Here is a 22,324-nt window from a genome sequence, read left to right on the forward strand (position 1 = left end):
AATACTGTATTGATTTTTCTTGCTACTTTGTAGCAGAGAAAATGGCATATTTACAACACATAGAGTATCTCTTACAAATTGCCATTGAATGTCTGACTCCAAATGAAGTTACCAAGCAACGTAAGTGAGGCCCAGATAAGGCCTTGCTTGTTAAGAGCAAACGCAAAACAGAAAAGTTTTTTCTTCTCTAATTACCTATTCAACAATTGTAAATACACTGCATGTATTGTGTCTACCTGTCACTTAAGTACTATCAAAATAAATCATTCTCATGGTAGGTAATCAAGAAATTTGTGACTCAGATAAATATTATTTTTATATACCTGTATACTAAAATACACCTGTTCACAGCTATCTTCAGGACTGACTACACGTAGCAAATCCATAAAGAAAAGCCTCCTGAAAACACTCTCACAATGGACAAATCCATTAAATTCTTTAAAAAGCTAGATTAATTAACAAGCACGATTATACATGAGCCCCATACCACCGATGTAAGGAAGTTAGGTCCTTCTCGCTCCCTGAAGTCAATGAGGTAATTTTAATTTTCAAATGACTAGGCAATTTAGGAGCCAAAGTAACAATTAAAGGAAGACTGCTTAGGCTTTTGACCTAGGTCCTAGATTCTTACCGGTGTATCGGTGCCCATTTGCCACTCATTTCAGTGGCACCGAGTTACCTAAATGTTTACCTAAAACTAGCCCCAAATACTCCCCAAAGTACGTGTCCCCTTGAAAATTCCAGATAATGATTTCCTGACTTTAAGGAGCAAAATAACCCAGTGACGATGACCAACAAGTCTCATATATGTTGATTACAGGAAACATGCAAAACATAAGTTATGGTCTTGTAATCTATCTCATAGCCACAGAGCTGAGTCCAACATGGACTTCCCACTGAAGTCAATAAATTTGTATTACCTGGACTGTCAGAGAAGTTCTTCCCTCCTGAAACAGATCATTGCAATTAATTTCCCAGCACTAAAATACTACTTACACATCTACGTAAATCTTTTAACTATGGGATGCTGTAAATGATATTTCTGTTCAGTATTTACATAATAACTGACAACTAATAGGTTCAGTAGTCAGAGTTTCTTGTTAATTTTAAATATGTAAGGCAAGCTAAATATTACCTTGATTTTCTTCCATCTTCCCAATTGTTTCTATCTGCTCAACAAGATCGTTTGAGTTCCACTGGCTCATGCCTATGAGAATGGCACTTTTTCCTTCCACCATCTCTTCTGTAGGAGGAAAAAGGAGAACAGAATAAATGGTAATGACGAACAAGAGAAAAAAGACAGGGTGAGAACTAGTAATTGAGAGAGAAATAAACACTCCTCATGGTCCCTAATGGGAATATATAACAAGTTGGCATATGCAGGACTCTCGAGGAAAGCTTCTTGCTTACTAATATGCCCTACAGCGTACCTACATGCTTCACATATTGTGTGCAAGAAAACCATGCAAAAGAGAAGACTGCCTGAATTTTTGCTCTTACCTTGAGCAGCCACTTAAAAACAAAGTTTATAATAAATCCTTTTGAGTGTTTAATGTCAAGTAACAGAGTTAGTCAGAGTTCTGCCCCCTCTTGGAAGAGAGTCATAATTTTTTTTTACTTGTTTTGCAAACATTGCAGAACAAAGATCAAAACCCCCTAAAATAATAATGCACATCTGTGGTTTTTTTCCTAACAGCTGAAAAAAACTTCACTTAACCTACCAGTTTTGCCCAACCCGCAGTTCTCATTCTTCAGTTTCTAAAAACTGAAAATACTTTCAGTAGTAAAGCCCCAACCTGTAATTTTTGTTTTTTCATGAGGCTGACAATAGACCAGAACTATTCTCTGACCAGAATTCCCATAAATATTTTTTATTTAATATTTACACCAGCTCTGTGAAGCAATTTCGTAGGCTGGAAGCCTAGGGATACTTTCTTTCTTATGGGACTGGATGGAGCAGAAATGCTTCAGAGTACATGCACTGAAAAACACAAAAGCTTGCTAGTGTCAGTCCACCGTAAGCTTCTTGAAAAACGAACAGCCTTTTTGTTCTAAAAGCCTCCCACCTGATACAGGAATACAAACACTGCACTTTCACAGATATAATTCAGTCACCACTAACCCTGCCTCCATAATCCAGTTGCAACGTGAACAAAAAACCTGATTTTCTGTGGGTGATACATGTGAAAATGCTGTAATAATACTGTTGAACTAGTAACTCTAGCTAGCACTGATATAATTCTATAATACATACTGATTATATACTTATACTATAGAGTAATCAAAATAGTCTACAATAGTCAACAAACTATATGAGCTGCTCCGCACATGAATACACCACTTTCCAAGCTGCAAGGGAAACCTCAGGCAGCATACTGGGACTTTTATCAGTCATACACTGGCAGTTCAACATTCATTTCAGCCGGAAAACAGAGCTATAAATGTGTCTATAATTAAAAGCATTTTAAAGTTTACCATATATCACAATTTCAACCTGTAATCAAAAGTAGTATTTTCCTACTCTGGACTGGCCTGAAGTGAAAGTCTCTCTGTAAAAGTCAACATTAAACCATCAATATTAGCCAGTAGACTTTAATATCCTAAAATTCTGACTTCAGAACATTCAAAAGGCAGAGCAGGGGGGAGAATGGAGGCACAGACCAGTTTAAGGCTTTTCAAGCATGTTTTTTCCCCTTTTATCAAAGCCACCTGTGCTACATAAAGCTTTAAATTTTCATCCAGGGACACAGAGACATAATGGGATGGCACCAAGCCCACGGCACAGAGAACCAGCTCTTTTACTGGGATCCCATCCAGGGAGGGGGGCGGGAAAAGCTGAAAGCACAAAACACAAACCATAGATATTCTCTCTCTCTCTTAAAAAAACCCAAATAACAAACAGGCCTAGAAGCCGTAGGAAAACATTTTCCTTCAATTTAACAGCTGTTTGGCAAGAAGGGTGCATTAGTCCTTTCTGAATAAATTTACTAAAAGCATTTCAGCCTGGCTGTATACAGCCCAGAATGGTCTTTGTACCTAGGGCAAGTACACATAAAAAAAAAAAAATTAAAACGCATAATCACGGTTCTTTACTTGTTAAGGCAGATTCAGAGAAAGGCTCAAATTTTGCCCTCTCTTACTGCCTTTTGTAGAGAGAAGGGCTCTATTATGGGAGTAAACACAGAAGGACTCGGCCAGAACATTTCTGGCTAAAACGATCCACATTTTCAAACAAAAAAGAAATGTGCGTTTGTTGGCAACCAGGCCTTGCAGTGGGCCTCTGAGTGATTTAAAAATTTATGTTCTTTCATGTTCTCTCATATGTACCTCTCTCATTTACAGAGATCTTGGTACTGGGGGGAAGGAAAGTGGATCTGTATAAAGGCTTTTAAATTACTTCATAGTCATCACCGTATCTTATCTCCCCCTAAGTCCTACCTTTTAGAAACAAACACTAATAAAGGTCATTTGTCAGATTTATCAGAGAATCTGGATCCAGCAAAGCCCCTACTGGACTTGATACAATCTCAGCTGCTCCCCGAGGCAAAGGAAATCAACCACTTAAAATAGCATTTTGCTCAGGTTTTTGTCACTTTCTCTCACAAAGGCGGATTTATTTGAAGTTCTGTAAGGAGGGAGGGAGGGAACGAGCCATGGGGTGGCTCTGGAGCGCCCTGACGGGCTGGCTGAAGGCAGCTTGATGGCACCCTGCCACAGCCACTGCAGATGGACCGAGCCACCCCAAGGACATCCTGCACCTCCTGTGACCAAGTCAGCAACCGAAACCTTCGCCTGAAGCTCAGGGGCAGCTTGTCCACTGTGGGACGAGCTCCTTCTGCATTAACTGTTACCATGAAGGGAAATGAGGGAAGGCAAGACCAGGCCATTGAGCTGCTGGATGTCAACGCAGAGGAGGCAGCTCTTTTGGCCGCCTTCATGCGGCGTGCCCCCGAGAGGCCATCCAGCAGGAAGAGGCTGGACAGTCCTTCAGCGGTATTTTAGACAGCTGGCTTTGGGGTGAGGATCCGCCCCGGTACTGGCTTTAGCACTTAGGAATTGCACCAAGAGGATGCTAAAGAACTGCCTGGTACACAGAAATAGAGCTCCAAAATTATTTGAGCATTTAGATCTAGTATTTTCTTATTGTTTTCGCTGTTATGTCATTCACCAAGCCAGGCGTTCCAGATGGCCTTACTGTTTAGCAGAAAGATGAAATAAGATTAGAGGTCAGACTCTGTTTCTCTTTTCTATTGGCTTTTTGAGTTGGACAGAAAACATCGGCTGTGGTCTGGAACGCAGTGGTATTTAGTCCCAGGCACCGGTGCCTAGTGCACTCCAGAGCCTGGCCTTAGGCCCATTCAGGGGGGAGGCTCTAGATCACCCCCCAGCCTTCCCATCAGTTTTAGGACCCCTTTTCCTCTCCCAGTCTAAAGAAAACAGTTCTGTTCCTCACCAACTTCGCTCCCTCTACTTAGAAAGCTTATTAACTATCCAGGCATGACATTCCTCTATGAATACACATACTTGCTTTCCAAACTGGAGTTGTGCCATGCCTCTTTCCCCAGACTAAATAATAGGAAAGAAGACCCTTAAGGACAAGCATGAGAAACTAACCTAGCACAACTGCATGACACTACAGAATACCCACATTCAAACACTTGTGGTCTGTTGGACAGCTACGGTGTTCATCAGCATCAACTGCTCCCACGAGCATTAACCACCTCTGAACACTCCTTGTCTCACCTCACCATCTGCTGGCACTCTGAACTGGGTGAGCCTCCTTCGAGCTGCACTCTTCCCAGTTGCTTCAAAGCAGACTACCAAGGGTAAACGCGTAGGCCACTCTGTAAATGTCTGCCCATACATACTGTTTGCTGGCAAGCCAAAAAACAGCCAGACAATAAAGCCAAAATCACGTGGTAGTACACCTAAGTCAGCAAGACAGTTTCTCAACTGGAATAAATTGATGCATATAACTGAGTGAACAAGGTATCTGGTTAGGCTTAACTCGGTATCTGGACCTCTGAGTTTTCAAAGCAATTTTATGACTTGTGGACCACCGCACAAAAGGATATAAACGTGCATCTCTGCCTTTTGAAACAACATTTCAAAGCAAATTCACTTAAATGTACACAGAAGGAAGGGAAAAGTGGGGAAGCAATTCACTCTGAGTTTTTTTTATGACTTTCAACCTCAATGAAAGGGAAAAAAGAATAATATTACAGATAAAAGGTGTTCTATCTCCTTGCCAGGCTGCATACAAAAACGTCAAGTCTCTGCTTGTTTGCCTGTTTTGGAAGTCTGATAAAATGGCCAAATGGGAATGTGCAGGCTTCTTTGAGCAGCTTTTCAAGTCTGAGGAAAAAATGCTAGTTAAACAGTGGAATTTCATACTCTGACCGTTTTGTGAAGATGTATTCAGCTGTAACTTTCATCTTCTGTGATCAAACAGAGGTATGTTGCAGTTAAATGACAGGGTAGTTTCCTGCATCACGCATCACTCGTTAGCAACATGTTGAGATGTAGCTGTACTTTTAAAACTGCTTGTTGTTTCTATTACAGTAGAACTTACGGATTTCAGAGAGCTTGGGAAATGTGTTCAGTTTGCAAATTAGAAGCTTGAAGTGGAAGGCCCAAATACTCTCAAGTTTTGTGTATAGCTTCACTTAAGAAAGCCAATGATCTACAAGTGATCATGTTTCTGCGGTGACAAAGAGCAAGATGAATGCATGGAGGGGCAAAAGCCTTACAGGTTTTAGTGGGATCTCTGTGGATGTAGGATCTCTCTGTTTTGGTGGATTCTCTGTAGAAGAACCAGCATTCTCCTTCCTGTTTCATAGCTGCAGCAGTTAGGCACAACGAGTCCTTAAGGAGCAGAGACTTGAACTTTCAAGGGTATTTTGGTTGGATTTGTAATCTGGTAGAAGATCTGTATGTAGGGAGCAAGTCTAACAGTCACTTTTGCAAGTGTGAAACTCTTGTTCTCTTTCAGCAAAGAGCAACCTTTTCAGAAATAAACATTTGTATCTCCTATGGGTTAAAATTGATTAAAGCAGGCTCTAGTCTTCAGTGCTGCTCCTGCACAACTGTCCAGGTCTGTGAAGAGTTTTGGAATGTATTTGGGAGGGAATGGTGTAGCCAAAAAATGCCAACTCCTTTTCACTAATCCCAGTTTACTCTCAGTCCCAGGACTGTTAGAAGAACAACAAACCAGTTAGTTTCTTCCAGTTCAGACGGAGCAGATACAGACCTGGATGAAGACCCATCAGGGACCACACTGCCCACCCACCCCAGGGAAACCTGAGGAAGCAGTACAGTACTGTATCTTTCCTGATTGCTAGGAAATGTATGCCAATTCAATGGCCGTTAAATCAGACTTCAACAACCAGAAGACTTAACATTCTCCACAAGGCTATCGGCATGAAAAGACCAGAGAAAAACCTGATACATAACACATTCAGCATGTCTTGCCAGCACGTGCGGGAAGAGTTAACCCTTGAGCACAGCCTCAGTGGTCTCTGTTTTCTGCCTCCACTTCCAACTTCCAGAGCAGCTATGAGAAGGGCAAGGCTAGAAGGGCAAGCAGAGATACCAATGCATTTCCTCTTGCCTTTTTTTAAAACCAGTTTTAATAATGTCATAATGAAAAATTTCAAAGCAGAAATATTTCTAACTCTAGCACATGCACCAGGACCATGAACTATTAAGGTGCCTTTGGTTAAAGAAACAAGTCTCAGACAATCTGTTCAGTCAAACCAACACTATGTAAGAGGCTGTCACAGCAAATATTAAAAGGGTTACAGAGAAGGTTTGGGTACAAGATAGAGCTAAAAGTCACTCAGGAAGAGAATTTAAACAAAACATAGATGCGTTCACGAGAAAGAAATTCTGCAGTAAGAATAAAAAACAAGCTTAAAAATGTGGATTTTACTCAAACTACAGTGATTTATATGTACTGTAACTGAGATGGATTTTGAACTGCATTCGGTTAGACGGCCAGCTAACTTGGATCAGTACCGCTGCTCTGGGGGCAATGAACATTTTTGTAGATGAAAACCAGCAGAACAGCTTGAGTACATCCATGACTACCAATAGGTTGCTATACTTGGAAAAGAACATGTACCTGAAATTATTTGTTCAAGTATAATTTGTCTTCAAGCAGAGCAAGATGTATATTGTTTTTCACACTCAGGATATAAATATATAGTAAGCCCTATGCCTAACTCGCCAGTATTTTGTAGCAAGAATCATGAGCTTGTGCCTCTTGTGATTATTGATGATGATTTTTATCTTCCATTTAAATGCTTCGAGGAGATGATGGAAAAAACCCACAAGCTTTTTAAGTTAAATAGAATGAACGTTAATATGAATAACACTGTTTACAAAGGGGAGATTTTTCTCTGCTTACTGTAAACAAAGATCAGTGTTGAAGAGCTCAATACAGCATAGGTGGTTTAGGTCAAAGATACTTTCAGACAGCAGGAATAAAGACAAGTACTGCTGAAAGGCCTTCACGTTTACCCTGGGTAGTCTTCGTATCACACAGCTCTCTGTGAAATCAAGAGTAGCCCTCTAATTTGAGCAAGGGCTGGCCCCTTACCCCTGGCCCATTCCACTTGAAAGCTCTCCTAACAGGCAAAGGGCTTCCAAGTGCACAAATTTGGCCCTGAGTTTTTGTTCCCATTTAAACTTTTAGCATGCCACAGTGTTTCTGAAATGCAGTTTGTCTGAGAAGAACGCAACTATACGTGCCTATGCAAAAGGCTCCCCCTCCTCTCCTCACCTGTTTGCCTATCCCCACCGCTCCGCTGCTGAGGGGATGGCAGCAGAATACACTCCAAGTCTGAAGGACGCAGAGGGTGCTAGCACATCTAAGGCCGCTGACTTGTCCCTGTGGCTGTCACAGAACCCGGCGTCCTACCCGACCCTGGGAAAGCCATTCAGCTTTTCCTTGCCTCCAGTGCCTTGCCAGCAAACACAGGATGACCCTGCATCTTTCCTTCCATCGCTTGCCTGGTCCAACTGTGAAAGGCTTCTTACCTCGTTCACACACAGCTGCAAGTTCACATTGGTAGGACATTTGATACACAGAAAATTTTTTTAGTGACCATCATTTACCTGAGGAAAATCTGCGAGCACCAAGGTGAAAAATCTAATAAGCCTGAAGTTTCCAACGTGGAAGCATAACTCAGTCCTGCTATGAACTGAGAACTTTCTGCCTAACTTATTGCATGCCACATGAAAGCAAGAAACAAAGGAAAGCTGGGCAGAAGAAAACAGTAAAATATTACTTCTCCCTTTCTGTATGGATTTCACTAAATTAAGTAGCTAGCCAGGGCAGATGAATGAACAGTCAAAACATGTACAGCTGCTCCATCTCAAACACAGATGCTTGATTCTCTGTTTACAAGGCTGTCAGCCAGCAACGTCTTTGTTTGAGGAACTGGGGTTTGACCCCAGCTGTTCTTCAGAATGCAAAAGCAGCTCACTAATGTTATGTTTTAATTGTGCCCACTGCTGTGCCCTCTGCCTCCTACTTCGGGCTGGCTCTGAAGTGCAAATTACACATGGGTAGATGTAGAGTCTGGGATAGCTTCCAAATTCTCCCATAAAGAAGCACAGTACTCAACTCCAGCTGCACTGTGCGGAAAGTCCTTTCAGCTGCAAGAATATCAAGCACTGATGAAGCACTCTGTATAAATAACGGAGAATGGGTGAGAAATACAGGTAAGAAACATTACAGGAAATGTAATGCTGGAGACAGAATAAGGGTATCAAGCTGCTTCATTTGTAGGAGGTGAAAGCCACAGTCTCTCTCTTGCACAGGTTCTCCTCACTCTGGACCAGCTCCTGCGGTTTCTCTGGTGCTACGTTTAATCCACTGATAATGCCAATTACTTTAGCCCACACATATGCTTTCTTCTACCAAAGATACAAGCTCCCTCATCACCCAGAGAGCTTCTGAGCGTAGAAACACCTTCTGCCTCTTTTGCTAGTATCTATGCTCTTGTGCACATCTATTCTCCTGACATTTAAACACTTCATTATTCCTGAAAGGCTGTTTGGGAGAAAGCGGAGATGATACTAAATCAGGAGGAGCTGTGGACTCCCTCGAGGATAGAGAGGCCTTACAGGGAGATGCGGATAGACTAGAGAGCTGGGCCAACCATATGAAATTTAACAAGAGCAAGGGCCAGATTCTCCACCTGGGATGGGGCAATCCTGGTTATACATATAAATTGGGGGACAAGAGGCTGAAGAGCAGCGCCGCGGAAAGAGATCTGGGGGTTTGGGTTGTTGGCAAGTTGAATATGAGTCAATAGTGTGCAGCCAAAAGGGCCAACTGTGCCCTGGGGTCCATCAAGCACAGCGTTGCTAGCCAGACAAGGGAGGTGATTGTGCCACTTTACTCTGCACTGGTGCGGAGTACTATGTGCAGTTTTGAGTGCCTCTCTATAAGGACATCAAACCATTAGTGTGTCCAGAGGAGGGCAACCAAGATGGTGAAAGGTCTCTAGGGCAAGACTTAGGAGGAGCGGCTGGGGTCACTTGGTTTGTTCAGCTTGGAGAAGGCTGAGGGGTGACCTCATCGCTGAGGGGTGACTTCATTGCAGTCTACACCTTCCTCAAGGGGGGCAGCGTAGGGGGTAGTGCTGATCTCCTTTCTCTGGTGACCAGCGACAGGATGCAAGGAAATGGCACGAAGCTGCATCAGGGGAAGTTCAGACTGGATATTAGGAAAATGTTCTTCCTTGAGAGGGCGGTCGGTCACCGGAACAGGCTCCCGAGGGAAGCGGTCCTGGCACCAAGCCTGTCAGAGTTCAAGAAGCATCTGGACGACGCTCTTAGTCATATAGTTTAGTTTTAGGTAGTCCTGCAAGGAGCAGGGAGTTGGACTCAAAGACCCTTATAGGTCCCTTCCAACTTGAGATATTCTATGATTCTATGAAAGAATATATGCACAAAAATGACAGAACACCAAATCCTCCTTTCCTTTCTTTACCTCTCATAGATGCCCTATTGTTACTTTTTTTTTTTTCCTTTTCTTTATTAATTGCTGATGCTAATCAGATTGACAGAACAGCCAGGTCACTGTTATACGGTTTACAGGCAGCAGCACCAGAAAACAAGAAACTTCAAAAATAAGTGCAAGAAGCCAATAATGAGACAATCTATACCAGAGAAGGTTTTCTACTTATGCCCTACTAGTAATACACAGGCCAGCAAACATAGAAGTTTATGTTCCCACCAGTATGTCAGGGAGTATAAATGCAGTACTGTCATCCTTCAGGTAATCCAGTAACAGGTCCTTGTAAACACCACCTTTTCCTTCAAACAATTTGGAGACTTTGAAGCTTGCTGCCGGTTTGGAAGGCAGGCATCAATTTAGTAATATTCACTTTTGCCTCACGAGGACTCTCTCTGAGAATGGACAGCTCACTCCCACCCTCCATCCCATCTTTCTAAGAGCTGGTACTGAAAACTATATACCATGTCTGCTTTTTTTCAGAAGCACAAAAAACAGCAAAAGGCTTGTATCAGTATTTTCTTCTTCCAACTTAAAAATCTGTTGGAACAAGCAGAGATGTCAACTTATGAACAGACAAAGTAATGGCATCCTTCTTGCACTCTTCAAAATCGGGTTATACTTTTCCTTCAAGACTTATTAATAAGAGATGCAAGGTTCTAATGGCTGGGATCTGATGATAGACACATAATTGACCACTTAGGCTAGAAGATCACCTTGGTGCTGTACAAACACATCGAAGCCGACCTCCTGCTTCACTGTCTTTACCAAAACAGTTGCAAGGGAGTCAGGACTAGCACACTGCTGAGAAAGCCTCCACATCTGCTTCAGTGAGGCCAGTGATGGACACCAGTATGAAAACATGGGATTATTTCATTCTTTTTTTCTTCCTTTTGTCCCTTACATATTTAAACTTAAAAGAAAGCCCACTTACAATGCCTGGCTCCCAGCATAAAGAACAGAAGAACTGAAATCTCAACCATCTCAAATAGGAATTTCCCATAAAATAATACCCTTTTCTATCCACTCCTCCAAAAACGCATGAACATCAGGAGTTCTGATTACCTCTACAAGAGGCACAGGGGAGCAGCAGCTACCCAACCAACTTCAGAAGTGCCTAGAGAGTGAGAGCTTGACTATCACAACAGTTTGGGTAGTGGAGGAAGGGGACACACCTGCACTCCCTAGCACAAAGTCCATTCCCTGAGGGAAGAGGCAGCTTCACCCTTGCTGTGGGACGCGGTATCGTTGAGTAATGACAAAGGGAGGCATGGCAGCCGGACCAATTGCTCAGATGACAAAGTGTCAGTTTGGAGGCCCCAAAGGCTGACATCAAATGCCAACCATAGCCAGAGAGAATGTGATCCGGGATCATTTCCCTATGGATTAATTAAACTGTTTAGTCTCCTCGCTTCTTTATTAAAACACAGTACTTTCAGGTTGTAACACCCAGTGAACCTGTACTGCATATGAAGCAGTACTGACCAAGGCAAATGAAATACTCCAAGGCCTCAACCATAGCTGGATCTACTTGAAACATTCCAGAACAACCAATAACCAGCAGTAAGATACTGACTTCACATGTTTAAACATGCATTGCATTTTCTAGAAAGTAAATTTAATTGTAGATAGACTACTGGAATAGAACCATGTTTTCCCCTAGTTCAGCCACTGATACAGTTTATGGCTCTGGGTAAGGTGATTCCATTCTGTGCTGATTTCTCCAGCCTGTCTCCACCCATCTACTCAGAACGAAAGGTGACAAAGACAAGGCTGCAAAATACATCCCTTGTGCATTTGCAAAGAGTTTACTACAATAAGGCTTTTGTACTGGCCAAAGGCGATATGTGATCATTAAGATACCACACATAAACAACATTATCTTTGGTTGCTTAATAGACCAATAACACTTAGTGCAGAAATGAAGGAGTCCGTTTCCCCATACCACTTTTCTTCTGGAACTCTATCTGAACAAAATTTGATTTGAAGAGCATTTTTACAAGCTAACCACAAAGTAATCAAAACTTGGAAATACTTGTGTCAAACTCTCTCGGTACAGTATGCAATCACCGTTTATCAACATTTTAGTCTCCTGTAAAATGTATTTTGAAGTCTGTTCTATGACTTAGCTTGAATACAGACTACGTTCAGCATTATTGCAAGTATTCCAAGTATTTTGGAACACTTTGTTGTCATTAGTCTATGATCCATGCCTCAGCAACCCCAAAAATGCAGTCATCACGCTGACCTTCAAAGCATTCTTGAACAATGGATGTTGACAATTCAAAGGAATATTCCATCAGGCACAGGCAGCGATCATACTCCCAAAGACAGAACCCAATAACATTTTTTGCATCAAAGAAACTACCTCATCTAAAATGTCTGCGTCATCATCATTTTAGTTCTCTTTTTAGACAAAATTGGAAGTATGAATTGGTGCTCAAAGTTACAATTCCAGCTTCACATGGAATGTGGAAACGTCACAGAAACCCTCGAGATGGCTGTTTTAAGCACATGGTAGGAGACCACTGAAAAGCACAAAGGCAGTGTGGAGGAAAATCAGCAGAGGCTATTTTTCTTTTCTATTTCCAACTCTTCCACTCACTAAAGCTTAAGATTTCAATGCAGCTTAAACAATTTAGGTAACCTAGTCTCACTGAGCACCCAGTGGGAAGAGAGCACCATCTCTCCTTCTCTTCATGCCTAGATGTCTCCAATACACATTTAATTTTGATCCACATAAGCAGTTTATCACATATTAAATTATTCTCTCTCACTAAAAGTCTGTTACTAGAGGCTTAACAACTCAGTAACAGATGTCGTTTATTATCTAACAGTCATGTTTTATTTCAAGTAACAATTATAAAAAGGGTAGCTACTGTCATTAGAAGCATTTCAGACCACATAGACTACTCCTGACATTAAAAAATTAAGCAGTATTTAATGAAAGCTGTATTACATACTAAACTAATATACTTTACACACAGCATTCTGTGCTCAAAAACTAGGAGTATCATGACTTTTTTCCCCAATATATTTAAAATATAATATGTAAGATATTATAGATACACATTTACCCTCTTCCTTCCAAACTTTGGAAATTATCTTGCCATAGAAGAGCTGAGACAGTGGACAGCATTAGAAATGGAAAAATTATTGCACAGACATTCTGCTTTTAAAGCAGTTTATGTCAAAAAAGAGGAATTAAGAGAACGGAGGCAGTAGACTGGGACAAGGAAGATTTGGGATTGTCTTCTCCATTCCAAAATCCAATGCATTATATACAAAGTGTTCTTGCTAAAGTGTGCCACTGCAGTAGCCACACCGCTAAACAGCATTGGCTAGCGCATGGAATACAGCATACTGCGCCCAGAACTGTTACCAACAAAAAGATGAGGCCCATTTCAGTTGGGCCTGAGCAACTCCTGCTACGGTCCGTTCTAGGCAAATGCAGAGTGAGCGAGGTTTTGGGAGGGAAGGCTGCACTAGCCTTTGAATCACTTCAGTTTGACAAAAACGTAGAGAACATTCTCAAGCATGTAGAGGAAGAGGGGCTTGATGGGAGCATGGGATGCTTTTCAAAAATGAAGATTAAGATTACATCTTTCTTTTTTTCCAAATCTTTCCAATTTGAGGGTTTTCAATTTATGTAACTTTCAGTATTCTTGATTTTCAGAACCTGGGTACTCTGAAAAAATAGACTTAAAAAAGCCCCTTCAAACCAGACACCTCAAATTTATAGTACGTAAGCAGTCAGTGGTGACTTCATTTTTAATTTGACAGGGGGTTTTCACCCAAAAAGAATCTAGACTAACTTCAGTGAACTATGAGGTTCCTTTAACACGCGTGAACTTCAGGAAGAGGATTTCTTTCCTCAGATTTCTGAAGTGTTGTGTGAATCTGGTGCAGTAATAAATTACTGCTCATACATTCGTATCATCATCTGCACTAAACAAAATGGGAAACACACCACAGGTTACGGAAGTGATGACACTGGATAAACTCACAGCACTTTGCACTGATTAGCAATAAAAGTATTTTAAATAAATTTTGGAAGCATCAAAATATTGAAACTGGTATTGTCACAATATGACAATGTCTGCTATGGAACAACTCAATTCCAACATCAAATCTGCCATCTGACAAAAGACACTGCACTGGCTTTAAATTACACAGCTAAGTATCTGTAACCAAGAATAGACACTATCTGTCTGTTTTAGGCAACAGCTAAAAAAGATTTATGAACAGGGATGTTTAGAAGACTTGCATACAGTTTGCACAGAAATATCTGGAAACTTTAATACCTATGTTTGTCTCTTGGAAAGTCCTGTAAGCAGAGAAGGCGATGGAAGACTGAGTGGAGTCCACAGACACAATATACTACAAACACCAGAGACAAAGCGCTGCTCTAATGCCACAGAGGCAGGAGTAGCACTAGCAACATCAAGCACTTGGGGCTCTTCCAAACGGATGGTAAACCACCGATCATCAGCAATGAACAGATCCCATGGAAAATAACACGCTTACAGTGCCTGACACTGATGTTTAAACTCGGCAGGGGGGGATCTATGGCATCCACTAAAAACTGAGGCAGGAAAAGATAGATACCTTGACATTAAGACATTCACGAGCCATCTTTGCACCACAGCCTCTTCTTAAAATTCATGTACTTTAGTGAATGAGGGTCAGCATCCTCCCACCTCGAGGGGCTTTTTGCTAAGCACAATAGAATTTTACATCACACTGTTGCATTAGAGCACAAACACGCTGCGGAGTGTTTACACCTCCCAAACTTCCACTTTAGTTCATTGGCAACATTTCCAGATAATATTCAAGCTGCTCAGCAGAGCGTTTTAAAATTAAATAAATGAGACTTGTGGATCTATTTTCAGGAGAGGAAGGTGCAGCAAATTAAGAGCAGCTCTTAATTAGCAGAGAGTTACCATAGCCTCCTCTTTTACGAATGAGAATCTTGAGAAAGCACAGGCAGAGCCTGGCTTGAAATATATACCACGTAACTATTGGCTTCGGCTTTATACGAACATAGTAATACAGAAGACAGTGCCATAAGGCTCATTTTATGAAGGCAAAACTAATGACAAAAGTTTTTATGCAGACTAAATAAACTCAGCTGGAGAAAATGAGGCGGCTGTATTCCAGGCCACCTCTTCAATCCTTAGCAAAGCTGTCAGCCGGCTTTTGACTATAACATCTGCTACAGTTACACGTTTAGGAAGGAAGGAAAAAAAAAAATGCCCTCACATTCTAAATCAGAAGCCTAATGCACAGATAAAGAAATGTTTCTGATAGGTCAGATTCTCATCTGCTGGACTAGTTTAAATCCAGAATAACTGTTGAAGTCAGAGCTCATTTGAATTTAAAGCAGGTCAGAAAGTGGCTTGTCGTAGTTTAATCCCAGCCAGCAACTAAGCACCACCCAGCCGCTTGCTCCTCCCTCCCTGGTGGGATGGGGGAGAGAATCGGAAAAGTAAAAGTGAGAAAAACTCCTGGGTTGAGATAAGAACAGTTTAATAATTGAAATAAAAATAAAGTAGAATAGTAGTAATAGTAATAATAACATACAAAGCAAGTGATGCACAATGCAATTGCTCACCACCCACCGACCGATGCCCGGCCTGCTCCCGAGCAGTGGTCCCTCCCTCCTGGCCAACTCCCTCCCGTTTATATACTGAGCATGGCATGGCATAGCCCCGTGGCCAGCCGGGGTCAGCTCTCCTGGCTGTGCTCCCTCCCAGCCTCTTGTGCACCGGGCAGAGCAGGGGAAGCTGGAAAGTCCTTGATTTAGTGTAAGCACTGCTTAGCAACAACTACACCATCAGTGTGTTATTAACATTATTCTCATCCTAAATCCAAACCACAGCACTCTACCAGCTACTAGGAAGAAAATTGACTCTATCCCAGCCAAAACCAGGACATGGCTACAGGATCCCCTGCGAACAGCAATACTACCATTTGCATCTTATCACAAACATGGTATCAACTGTTAACTTTGCTTCTTCTGAGGGAGTCCACAAAAAGCCTGAAATAACCTCCCAGGTACTTTAATAATAACCATCATCAACAGCTTCCTCTTAAATACCACTCTAATTTCCAGCCACCTGCCAGAAAAGCTTTCTTGTAGTTTACAATTGGAAAAATGAAAACCTAGAAGTAAAATGAACAGTTTTATATGACTCAGAAAATCAGTGCCCTAAAATAGACCGCATGTACCCACAGTCCGTCTATTTTTTACCCACTTCCTCATACTGCCTCCTACAAAGAGTCCAGTGCCCATATGGGACCATTCTTTACGTCAGACAATTTCACCTTTCTGTCACACAGCGTGCTCCAACATGATCACTTTTGCCATGTCTTCTCCACATTATTCCCAAACCATATCTTTAAAGTCTTTCTACTCCTGAAAAGGACATCTTGCTAACTTTGCGAGGTGGTATGAAGAAAGTGTTTGCTGAACGAAGAACTTGTACCAGAGCTCAAATGTTGTAGGGAACATTTCTGTCAGTCCACAGGGCATGGATAAAAGGCTCACGATAAGTATGTAGGTGGAAGCTTAGGTACGCTGGCTTTGTTTTAACTTCCAAATGTGTGGATTGCTCCTTGTGCTCTGCTCTGCCAGCTGCTCCAGCCAGTAGGCTCTGCGCTGAAATTAGAGCTGCAAGTTGCCAGACTTGCCAACAGCAAATAAACTCCCCAAAAGGGGCAGGGAAATAAGGAGAGCAATTTCTTTAGTACAAAATCAAGATACCATGAGAGGCATGCAGTTTGTCAAAAACAGTATTCCCTGCTTCAGCACCACCACGTGAAACCAAAACTAACTGAAATGCTTACCCACCATGCTCCAAGACAGCCCCCCCCAGACACGCACACCAAAACACACAACAGCTTCTGTTCTTAACGCGCATGCATCCTTCTTCTACACGTCTACATTTATTCACCAACTTCAACAAAAAATAGCAACTTCCACAATTAGCTGCTTTGGATACGACCCCAGACTGAGACTACCTTTGGCCAGTTTCCTGCTCTCATTTTGCTCTCAGATCTCCTGTTGCTAAAGCCAAATTATGCTTCTCTCATGACTACATCTGGCTGCTATTTACATCACCAGGGATCTGGAGCGGTAAACGTGCCATGTTTTAGTGGCCTGACTAGCAAAGACAGTCTCACTGCAATGTCAGTACATGCTGCTGAGTTCTCTCCTCATTATCAACTTTTGCTTCATGCTCTCAAGTGTCAGCCATCAGGGAGTATCAGCTAAAAGGGAGGTTAGAGGGTTTTATTATTATTTATTCACATATTGGAAGATACGCATTTGAATACGCATGACTCTTCCCTCAGCTTTGCCCTTCCTCAACCTAATTTTCTAGAAAAGTCTTAGTCCTAGAACCATGGTGAAATTACGATTTCACATTATGGACCCCATTCAGAGCAGCACCCTGTATAAAAGCCTACAAGCCATTCCTTCTCAAGAAAGCACAAAACCTCCCATTCATATCAACAGCTTGTAAGCACTTCCAAGTCCTTTCATCTTGCACCTGACAGCAGCTGGCAGATGATCACTGCTCTTGACAGCTTGTGGCAGTACGCAGACTTATGGACCTTTCGGAAGCCCAAAGTAGTCTATTGGCAACTCGATGCAGCATTTACCTAAGTTGTAAATACACACCAGGAAAAGCTACTTGCATACATAGCACACAGTTCTCCTGCCCAAAAACAAACAAACAAACAAAAAAAACCCAAAAGAAAACCAAAACAACGCACACTGAACAGCCTTGTATTTTATGCTTCATCACCGTGCTGTGCAGCAACTGTCCACTTGCCCTTTGGTGGGAATTCAGCAACAATTTTCAGTAGCTGAAGATCTCTTCCCACCTTCCAGCCAAGAGGCAAAGCAGCATTAACTGTGGGTTTTCAGACCATGAAGCATATACTATTGGGTAAAGCAGAGCCATTTACCTTAGCAGGACTCAATGTGCATGGGGAAGTAATATCACAGTAGCAAAGTGCCAAGAAAAAAATGAAACAGCTTAAAACAGTGACAAATTCTGAATGGCAAATAAACTGCAGTGTCCTGGTGATTCCTTTCAGCTGTTGTTACTGCCTGGAATTTGACACGGTCCACAATTATCCTACCATGAGTATTTCAGTACATGCATTTCATGAAATCTAGCCATAAGCAGCCCCAGGGAAAGAAGAGAGACTAGTATTTCCTCAGCAAAAACCCTGGAGATTGACATTTCATCCTGCCTACTCCTCACTGCCAGGATCTGTGATCCCCTGTATGAGGCAGAACACACTTCTGTGGTCCCCTGAAGGCAATTTCTGCTCCACAGTAACATCTCCCACTTAGTAGTGTCTCCTCCACTCTAGAGCTTTGATACAGGCAATATAAATTCTACCTCAAAATGTAAGATGACAGAAAACACATTAAAAAAAAAGTCTACCAACCCGAAAGCAGTGATACCAAAATGATTCGTGTGATGACAGACTTGAGGAAAATGACCCAGCCGTAAGCAGTGTCCCTGGGAACGTGGACAGTACAGACCAAAAATCTGAGAACCTCAGCTCCTACCTGGTATCTTAATCCAACAGAAGCCACCTCCCCTAAAATTTCCACTTGTGTTTTCATTTAGCAAAGTCACAGTTCAGTCAGCAACACCAAAGTGATATCCTGACTCTCTGATAGAATGGACGCAAGCTCCTGCACCCCTGCGCTGAGGGCAGTAAAGATCCACATTTGCAAACTAGGTATAGCCAAGCCTGATGCTTGGGGAAACGGCTGCAAGACTTCTGCGCTGGGGTCAAACACAGCAGTGTACGGTCAACATGGAGTAGGCAGGAATCCCTATTTAGGGCTATACGAAGCAAAGAATTTAAGAAAACTTATTAGATTAGACTGTACTGGACTTCTCTGGCAGTCCCTCATCATCTACACACAGATCTATTCTTGCATGTCATAGCTTTTAAAAATACAAACAAAACTGAAATCAATCTTTTACATGCAAATATATTTGTTGGGAAGAGACTTGATTCCAGCAATGATGCGGCTTTTCCAGTTTCTGTAACTTTTGCACTCCAAACAGATGAGAACTCCAGATGCCCTTGCTCTTCCGTGCTTTAAATGGTTCTCAGTAAAAACATTCATGTTAAACACAGAAATCCAAGGCCTGAGCCTCCTGTCGACCGCACTGATTTGTTTCCCTTGGTTCCTCTCAATTTCTGTTAGCACAAAGTACGAAGGCGGAGGGAGCAGCCTGTTCGACAACTGCACACAGGATTAGTTTTTGTCAGGTTTTTTCTTTCCTTTTTGACGAATTAAACAGCAGACTGAACTGGTGCACATCCATTCATTTCCAGAGAGCTCTCCTGACGCACACAACTGTTGGCCCTGCCTGCATCTCTTCCTACAACGCTTTAAGAAAATTCTCTTTCTTTGTGGATATGTACTTGAGATATGAGAAGGTGCATCTCAAACACTGATTTAAGACATCATATTTTGACTTCTCCAGTTTTCTTATGGAATAAGATTTGGAAATCTGTACTAGAAATTCTTTCTTCTCAAAATCAATCCAGACAGGCTGCTTTTCATAAGCTACTCACCTAGACAGCCTGCAGCACCCTTTTATAATCATGCTCTAACCCACATGACAGCCCCAGAATCCCAGGACACATTTTGCCCAGGGAAGCACAGACTACTGTTACAGCTATGGCCTTGTTTCAGTATCACTGTGGCTAGAATCCTTCTCTCCTTATTACTCAGAAAAATTACACACATTTCTCGAAGGCTGTAGAATTTACCATTCCCAAATAGCAGTACAGTCTATCATGCTTCAAGGGTCAAATATTCAACGACAGTTCTCAGACAAGTTGCGGCAGCCAACCCACAATCAGGCCAAGTTAGCTGAAGTTTCACAAGTGAGAATACAAAGATTACAACATCTAAAATTATGGTCATAAGTAATCAGCGAAAGGGATTATTTATTGACTGTGACTATGAAGTGAAACTCTCTGAATGAGGCTTAGAGTAGCTGTAGGTGTAAATGTTTGCAAATTTGGCCCTAGCCTGTCAAGTAACAATATCCAACTCCAAACCCCGATTGCAGTAGTCAATCCTGTGGACTAGGCCCTAGGAGAAATGCAGCAAGTCAAACTTAAGCCCAGTGGTCATCGTCTTATTTAACATTGTGCTTTCTCCCTACAGTGACAGCTTTTCATAGTGCCAGATTCGGTTTGAGTATGTGCAATGCAGAACAGCACCTTCAACACCGATTTTCGTGTGTGTCACGGGGCATTGCTTCCATCACATCGTACTTCAGCTCCTCAGCAGAAGCACGCAATTCTGCTGTAGCTAAAGCCCCTTCCCAAAAGGGCACAGTTCCTCCTGACCGGCAAAGCCAAACCAAGCTTGGACACCTCATCAACAAGAATGTAGAAAGCTTTTCTGTACTAGTGAAGTAATTTACTGAATTAATATAGAACTTTTACAAGTTCTTTCAGTGCAAGGAGACTTCCATAGACTGAGATGGATTTCAAGGGAATGGATTTTCATGAGACATGACACAAATACCGTGAGATTTTGGTTTTGCCTCCAAAACACAAGATGACTGGCTGCCATTCTTACAGTTAAAAAAGGCAAATAAAATATGTATCTACACACATATGCCAGACACAGCCTCTCCCCCAAAGTCTCAGTTACACATCCACATTAGCTTTGTACCTATGACAGTTTGCAGCACTCATAATCTGATGTTAAATTCCCATAATGATGAAGCATCCATCTGGGGGGGCGGGGGGAAATCTAAGTGCAAGGATCATCCGAGTACCAGCTGCAGTGTCTGTGTGCCTACCCACTGACAATAAAGATTACAAGGGACAAATCAGCTTAGAACATCCATATTTCTCTCCTCTCTCTGTGCAGACAGCTGGAACATCCCTGGGCTAAAAGTCTCTTTCAGATAAGATTGGCATTTGGTTCAGAACAAAGAGAAAATAATCAGTGTATAGCAATGTATTTTCTGAACCATGCACTCATGTGCGTGCACACACACAGAGCTCAGAGCTCTTCATGCAGAGCTCTCAAATCCCTCTTCAAATAGAGATGGGTTGCTAAATCCCAGCTCAGAAGTGCAGATCTGAGCTGATTTCAGGCTGGGCATGAGCTGGCGTTCTGACATCAGACAACATATAGTCGAGCTTTTTGCCTCAGTCTACCTATTAATTTTTAAAAAACCCTCTCATTTATTTACCTTTCTGGGTCACTTATTTCTTTACTCTTCTGTGGATTCCTTCTTGATTCTCACATATAGAACCCTCTACACCAGCCAAGTAGTTATTACTGTAGGCCTAGCTGTACAGGAACAGGGAAGAAAACCAATATTTGATGCATATCTCATGTCTCAGATTTCGAAAAGGCTCTGAACTGAATACACGCTTTATTAATACAGGCAACAAATGAGGGAATTTTGTTCCCCAAAATGTACTTAAGAGTGTGGGTTTTTTAAAAAAAACCAACACAAAACAAAACCAACAAACCAACCTACCATAGGACATCCTTTCAAATTAACATCTGCATCTCTTTTTCTGCACAGTGGCTGTAGCATACTCGTACAGCCAGGGCCTCGTTTCTAGCTGTGCTAAATCAAGAGGATGCAAGCATGTTTCTGAAGGGACACGAAGCCCACAGTCAGTTTCACAGATCCTAGAGACAGAAGGATCCATGCAATCACTTCACTAGACTTCCTGAATAAACCACATCAAATAGTTTCATCCTGCTGTACCTGATCAACCAAACACAAATCATCTGCCTTTCATAAAAACATTATTCCAACATCCATCTCCATTCAGAACTGCCTGATTTCAATGGTCAGTTGTAGTGTTCTAGGCGAGGCCAGACTTTTGTGCAAAGTTTTCAAATTCCATTTTATTTTGAAAACTTTTCTTCCCCCGTTTGATTGAGGCTGTTGCCTACTGGGGTTTTGGGGGGAGGGCGATAAAAGAAAATCTAACTCTCATGTAAGCAGCTTGTCTTTCAAGTCTAAAGTTGTCATAAATTTTATAGCTACAGTAGGCAATCTACAGAAAGGAAAACGGAAAATAAGTGGTTCACCATCAGATAAAGTCACCATCATTGTCAGGGCAACTGGCAGATAAACTGAAGTCGAGGCATCCTGGATGCAAACCGGTACTTTGAATAATACACAGTAATAATCTGATTAATATTAATTATGCCTCTGCAAAACCAGCTTGTTTAGGAAAATAATATTGCAAATTCAGCCTCAC

The 22,324-nt window shown here is 41.9% G+C and overlaps 1 protein-coding gene across 1 annotated transcript in view; it reads right to left on the reverse strand.

Annotated features, from left to right (window-relative positions):
* The window catches only part of PITPNM3 (PITPNM family member 3), a gene marked incomplete at both ends in the record, with an annotated part of 149,020 nt that overhangs the window by 92,179 nt on the left and 34,517 nt on the right, over positions 1 to 22,324 (reverse strand). The window contains one exon of the mRNA XM_082328114.1: positions 1,136 to 1,243. Coding sequence (XP_082184240.1) covers positions 1,136 to 1,243 — 108 coding nt within the window. The remainder of the gene's footprint in view (positions 1 to 1,135; positions 1,244 to 22,324) is intronic.

Source organism: Platalea leucorodia (assembly GCF_965183815.1).
Source record: "Platalea leucorodia genome assembly, chromosome: 16".
In the NCBI taxonomy this organism is placed as follows: Eukaryota; Metazoa; Chordata; class Aves; order Pelecaniformes; family Threskiornithidae; genus Platalea; species Platalea leucorodia.